General features: G+C 40.4%; 1 protein-coding gene across 1 annotated transcript; it reads left to right on the top strand.

Moving 5' to 3' along the window:
* Positions 1–3,574: 3,574 nt before the first annotated feature.
* On the top strand, positions 3,575–5,479 carry LOC124061206 (regulator of G-protein signaling 5-like). The gene is made up of 5 exons (XM_046392845.1): positions 3,575–3,733; positions 3,974–4,057; positions 4,170–4,231; positions 4,373–4,539; positions 4,730–5,479. Exons 1-5 carry the CDS (start codon positions 3,690–3,692, stop codon positions 4,943–4,945), a joined length of 573 nt encoding a protein of 190 aa, XP_046248801.1. The 5' UTR covers positions 3,575–3,689; the 3' UTR covers positions 4,946–5,479.
* The last annotated feature ends 1,414 nt before the right edge of the window (positions 5,480–6,893 follow it).

Below are 6,893 nucleotides of genomic sequence, written 5' to 3'. Positions count from 1 at the left end.
CCCCAGAGGTGATGAAGCGAGCCGGGAGTGACAGGTGACCTTTCATTTAAAACTCACTCATACAGGTAAATGTCACTTTGAGTTCATCAGAATTACCAGGTCATGTGTTTCCTTGGTGTTATCCAATAGTCAGACTCTCAAGACACTGAAGATATGCGTTCAGGGTTTTTGGTTTTGTTTTGACTTATTTTTAGTGTTCTCCTTTAAAAACATTTCAACAAAAGAACAATTCCCCATTATATGCTGCAATCAAACACAAGACCGCTACAGACAGAGATCAATTTGAGTGTTTTTGTCAAAACCACATGACACAAATATGCACAAAGATATGAACTCCTGAAGTAATTTTATTTAGTCTTTTCTAGAAGAAAGACAACAAAGCCCTCAGGTAAACCTAGAAAAACCTCTAAACTACATCAATACTGAGAGCGCTACTGTTCCTCAGAGTTCATCAGAGCATTAACCTTTAAACTATAGATATATTACCATGTACTCCTGACAGTAATGCCAGGAAGTTCAGTGTAAAGGCATGCATGACCATCTGAGGGCCAAAGCTGATAACAAAAAACAAAACTCGTTGTTGCTCCCTACTTCAGAGTGGGATTTGAATTCACAAGCAGAGTTTTTCCAAGTAAGATGTTAAAGGCTTCTCTCACAGCTTTATCTCACCCATCTATAACACGAATACTAACAAAAGACAGAGGGTTAAATAAGAAAGGGATGGGGTGCATGATTCTCAGAACATTTTATAATCCTAGCAGTGTCAAAAATATATTTTTCATGCATGTGTTGCATCAGCCAGCTTCAAGGAGAGTGAATTCAGAGCTTCCCGAGAAGTCCTTCGCTCAACAATATTATACACCTTCGCTTTTTTTATTCTTCAGGCGGTCTTTTGTCACAGAGACCGACAGAAGCATGGAAGTGTACTGACATCACAATCTGAGCATATGAGTAGGCAAGTGGGTGGCTGGGTTCCCCCAGGCCTCTGAGACAAACCTTTGTTCTTCCAATAAATGGTGCAATTAAATCCTCCCCAACACAATGAATCCGGACAGCTTAGGTAATCCCTGTTCAGTCGTGTTTCCTCCCAGCCACGGCTATCCACTCTGCATTAGCTGACTCAACCTAATCAGCTCTGCGTTGTCTCGGTACACCGTGAGCTCCTGTTAAATGCTTGTGTACCACAGACGGTGGCCTTTGCGCTGCTTCCTTTCTAGCCCGGGGATAGTCTGGACTAAACTGTTTTAAGGGTAATTTGTCCTTGTTTTGTTAGTGCCTTTCAAAGTGATCCATGGGACTACCTTCTTCAGAAACGAGGTCTAGGTAAGCTATGTCAGCTAAACATCTCAACTGAATGTTAGGAAAAGATCATGATGGTTAAAGGATAAAGATAACTGAGAGGATAAACGATCCAACGCCTAACAACATTAGTCTGCCTCCACCTTTGTATCTCAGAGGACACAGTCATCAGTCACACAACCACAAAAGGTCGCCATTCGGGAAAATACATAGGTTCATTTTAAGCGTTTAAACAAAGGACCAAAGCAATATCTTTCAGGTATGCAAACCAATTTACCTATATTGGGTAATCAAACTAAATCTAACTATACCCAAAGACTAAAATCAACTATCAGTGGATTATTGTACTAACTATAACACCAAGTATTTCTTATGTATCCAAAGCCAAAGACATGTCTTTCCTCTGTCCCACGGAGCTCCATCACTGCTGCCTCACCCCTTGGTTGGTTTTGGTCATTGTTGGCAGTATTTAACTTGCTGTGTTTGTTTTTAAACCGTGATTATCATCATTACTATTACTATTTCTGATTAAACTGGTGTGCATAAATGTCAGAGCTTGCTTGGGTCTTGATTCTGTATGATGTGCTGATCTGTGGTGCACTAAGCGTTTGGTTGTTATAGAATATTAGCATCATGTGTTTTTAAAATTCTTCTAGATTAACTACTATAAATGTACTACTGTAATCATAGTAAAAAAAACTGTAGTTGTGAGATAAAGAGCACTGACAGTTGCTTTTGGGTGGTTTGAAATGTATTGATCAGGAATCTTTTTGAATAAACTGAGGTGAACAAAGTATTGCATGCAATATGTTAATTAATCTAATCCTCTGTAACTGTCAAAGATGAAATCATTCCTTCTTACAGTTTAGCCTACCAGAACAGTTTCTTGACATTTTTCTTCCTGTTTGTCAAGAGGAAAATATTTAATGACATAAATTATTATTCAGTAATGTCTGATCTGTTTTAATTGGCTTACAAACCATCCATAGTGAATCTAGTGTTACTTCGTAGAGCCAGTGACATTTGATAATAAATGTTTTTTTTGTTTGTTTTGGTTTTGTCATTTGTTTGTTTGTTTTAAATACAGGCAGACCATAAACACCCTGTATGTAATATTCAGTGACAATTTTTTTTTTCATTCAGTGGAGTTGAGTTGCCATTAACAGATCTGATCCAATCCATCACACAGCCCCGTAGCGTCTCGATTCCTTGAAATGCTCATGGCTATAGACTTACGCAACAGGTGAAATACAATGTTTCCACTGTCATTCGGAAGCGGCTGGGGGGCCCTTCCTGCTCTAAATCCCGCATTGGCTTTGTTGACTCTCAGTATCAGTTGTAACCTCACAAAAACAAGAATTCCCTACAAAAAAACTGACAAAACAATTATTATCATCATTATTATTATTATGAAGGATTTCTGTTGCAACTTCTGTGTTTAGAAATATGCCAGCTAGCCACTGTAAAGCAGTGAAAGTAATGTATCGGAGTCATTAGCTTTAGATTGCCCATAATCTGAATTATATGGCAAACAAATCCTCAATAAGCACCCTGCAGCTTGCCATATGGGAAACTGTCTCGCTATCGCTTTATTGTGTCGAGTGGTTGCTTGTATAATTATATTACTGTAAGCAAGCTGGAGGTACGGAGTGAACATCGCGTCTCCTTCCCAGCATTCCCTCGAATTAATACTTTTATCAGGCCTATAAAGGCTGAGTGCAATTGTGTTTCTCACCAGAGAGATTCCTTATCTTTATCACATCTTCTCTGTACAAAGAAGGACCATGAAGCAGGAACAAAGGATGTGTCCGAGAAGGGATGTGACACAGCATGTTATTAGCTGATCAGCTTATTATATCATCATCTGATTGAACTCTTTTATTTATGCAGGAAAAAGCTTTTTTGTTGTTACTGATGAAACTAAAAAGAAACTAAAATCTAAAAAACAGAATCAGTAATTAAAAATTTAGTATTACAAAAGTAAGATCCATTCATGTTGTGAAAGAGTTGCCTAAAAGCAAAACACTAAATGATTTGGTGTGCAGTTTTCATGGACATGCAAGAAAAACAAAGTGTGGAATATCAGCGGCTTTTACCATTTTACAGTAATTTCCCAGCCTCGTCCTTGCATATCCTCCCCCACTTTCTGACTTCATTGCCTCCCTCCCTCCCTCCCTCCCTCTTGCTGTATCTCTCTTCACTTTGCTGTGATTGGCTGAGATGGCTGGTGACGTGTCAGAGGCAGGGGAGGTAGGCCTATAAAACCTCTGCTCCAGCTCTGTTCAGACACTCAGACACAATCTCACCCTTTGCTGAGCTTCGCTGATCGGATATTTAACTGCCACCCAACGGCGTCACCACCACCCCACCACCAGCTCCAACCCGCTGCTATGTGTAAAGGACTAGCATCGCTGCCTACCTGCTGCTTGGAAAGGTATATGAAACAAACACTCACATGGCTGATGTTTGGGGATTCGGATTACACGATATGGAAGACAGCTCTGTGCATCTGTGGTGCGAATGTCTGAGAAGCTGAAAGCATGCTGGTTTTTGGTTGTGCTAAATTTACAAGTTGCACTTGTAAATAGTTGCTCGCTGTGCTCAGTAGTGGCTTGTCAGTATACAATCAAGCTATTGTGGACATTGTATCTAACCTGATTTCTTTTTGTTGCAGGGCCAAAGTGCTCAAAGCAAGGCTGGGAAGTATTTTGCAAAAACCCAACTGGAATCTATCCAGCTGCAAAATAGGGCAAAATAAGTAAGTGTCACACATACTGTATAATCACTGACAGTGTTTCATGTACATACATTTCCTGTCACTGTATGCTTAAAATCCTGGTTGAATCTAATTGTGCTGCTTCTATTTTTAGGCCAACCCTGGAGGAATGCCTCAGGTGGAAACAGTCCTTTGAAAAACTCCTGTCCAGCAAATGTAAGTAAATATCTAGATTTTTCAATGACACAAAACAGCATTTGCTAGTGAAATCACACAACTGATAAACTCGCTGACACACGCAGCCCCTGTGGGACTGTTATACGTCAGTAAGTAATCAGTTTTCCTCTCTTTCCTCAGGTGGACTGTGTGCCTTCACAGCCTTCCTGGTATCTGAGTTCAGTGAGGAGAACATTGCGTTCTACTTTGCCTGTGAGGATTACAGAAACACCAAATCTCCTACCAAACTAACAGCCAAAGCCCAGAAAATCTATGATGAGTTCATCAGCAGTGATGCTCCCCGTGAGGTAAGGAAGCACCTAATCTGAATCCTAGAAGTTAGAGCACTGCAAAATCATAACATTTTTCTATCATTTCTCTCTCAGATTGATTTATAGTGCTATGCCCAGTTATAAATTGTGTTTATAGCCGATAACCTCTCCAAAAAGGACAAAATAAATGTCTAATCTGGTTCTGTCACCTTGTCCCCCTTTCCAGATTAACATCGACCATGAAACTCGTGACATTACCAAAGCCAACATGGTGGCGCTGTCACCATCTTGCTTCGATCTGGCCCAACACAGGATCTACATGCTCATGGCCAAAGACTGCTACCCTCGGTTCCTCCGCTCTGCAGCCTACAGGGACCTGGTATGCCAAGCCAAACCAAGCGCCAAGGCCACCAAGCAGACCCAGCAGGAGAAGAAGGCGTGAACTCTCCATGAGCTGATGGAGAATTGTTAGTGGTTGCCTTAAGGGTTGAGACAGCAAGAGAGGCATGGCGTAGGTGCTGCATCATGAAGCTGGACGCGGCTGCAGACACAGAGAACGTCATGAGAGCAGTGTTGGATGGATGCATCCTGCAGACGACGTCTTTTCTAAGATGAGAAAAGACTGAAAAGACTGAAAACAGAAAAGCTGGATGAAGGAAAGGTTTATGCCTTAAATGTGCATATACAAAAGAATGTTGGACAGTAAAGTCATGTGAAAGTGTAACACACTGAGTGACAATCAAACTGGAGCACAGGAGAAGATTTTCTTTGCCATTAGGCAAACTTTTATGGTTGTGATGTGTCATGTACCTTTGTTGAAGTCTTACACTGTGAACTGGCATGTAGGGTACTTTTGTATTTATTTTTATTTATTTGTATTGTAATATATTTATTGCACTTTTTACCAAGCAAAGATGAAATGTGCAATTTAATTTATAATATTCAAATATTTATATCACTGTTGTGTTTTTTTACATACCAAATAAAATATTAAAATAAAATATGAAAAAACTATTAAAATGTGTTTTCCTTACTGAAGAAAATCATAATTTGAACATTAGTATTATCTTTGGTATACAAGATAAGCGGAGCCACATAATTGTGCCACATACAGTATTCAACAATGACTAACCACCAACATTATTTGAAGTATGCGATTTACCCCAGTGACATAAATAAAACATCACATGTAAACACAGCGATCAGATCTTAACCACCGGCAGGTGGAGTGAACAACACTGGTCCTCTTGTTCTGTTGGGCAATTTTGGGTCCTGGCATTCATGTGGATGCCAAGCTGCCAACACGCACCACCCACCCTCCACCTACCCTGCCGTTTGGTGACACCCCACCAGAGGGCAGGTGGTTTTAATGTGTTCTCAGGCACAGTTTGCATGTACTTGTGCAGATACCTACATTGTGCATGTTTAATCATTCACATTGCCTGATAAAAAGATGACAGTGATATATGGTATTTGCTCTCTGTTGCGAGGCACCTGCAGCCAGTGTGCTGTGATTCACCTTGGAAACTGCTCTGCTGTGTTGTCATGAAGCACCGAGACAATGACAACATCCGTCTGCTTTGAGCTGCCATCCCATGTTGTGTGAACAACTCAGAGCTTTCTAGCAAACGGGAAGCACAACGAGGTGATGTGACAGCATTAACGTAATAGGAGGAGCAATAAAACTTATCATGACCTTAGCAACTGTTTGCACTAGCCATCAACTTGAGGTAATAAATGACAGAAAAGCTGCTCCCAGGCTAGAGCATGACCAACGCTGTCTGCAAGCCAGGCATGCAGAAAAGACATAACGGAGAGATAATACGAAACCCCCCAAAGCCTGCAGGTTAGGTAATAATGACATTGATTGCAGTGATAAAGCTGGTTATCTAATTTGTTCTCATTAAAATGTTAACTATTTCCATTATGACTGATTTGGCAAAGCGCATTTCACCAGCAGACAATGGACAAAATGTGGCTGAAAGTCTACTTTGTGTATTCAGATGTCATCAGCATAGAGTGGAGCCAGTATCAGGTGGACAACAGCTGGTCTGCAGGCCTGATGCATATGAACATCTCGTGCTGCCTCACTCTCCATAGTAACCCTTTGATATTTCTATCTAAATCCAAGCATAGCAAAGACCATCTGCGATACTACTTTTACTCTGTAAGACATATGACTTACAGTGAAAGATTGTTTCGCCTTTTGTGAGTTTTGTGGCAATATGGGGAAAAGAAGAAAATATTTTGATTGTTTTTTTTACCAATTTTAAAATAAATCCCAAATTTTCTCAACCATTTACACCATTTGCTGGGGACTGAAGGCAAAACTGAACACAAATATTTTAGCCTCTTTTTGCTCTTGTTTTAGTTTCATGTTGAGTCTTGCC

Source organism: Scatophagus argus, chromosome 6 (genome assembly GCF_020382885.2).
Source record: "Scatophagus argus isolate fScaArg1 chromosome 6, fScaArg1.pri, whole genome shotgun sequence".
Taxonomy (NCBI): Eukaryota; Metazoa; Chordata; class Actinopteri; family Scatophagidae; genus Scatophagus; species Scatophagus argus.
The sequence above is the reverse complement of the archived record's forward strand: the minus strand, read 5'-3'. Positions and strand labels throughout refer to the sequence as shown.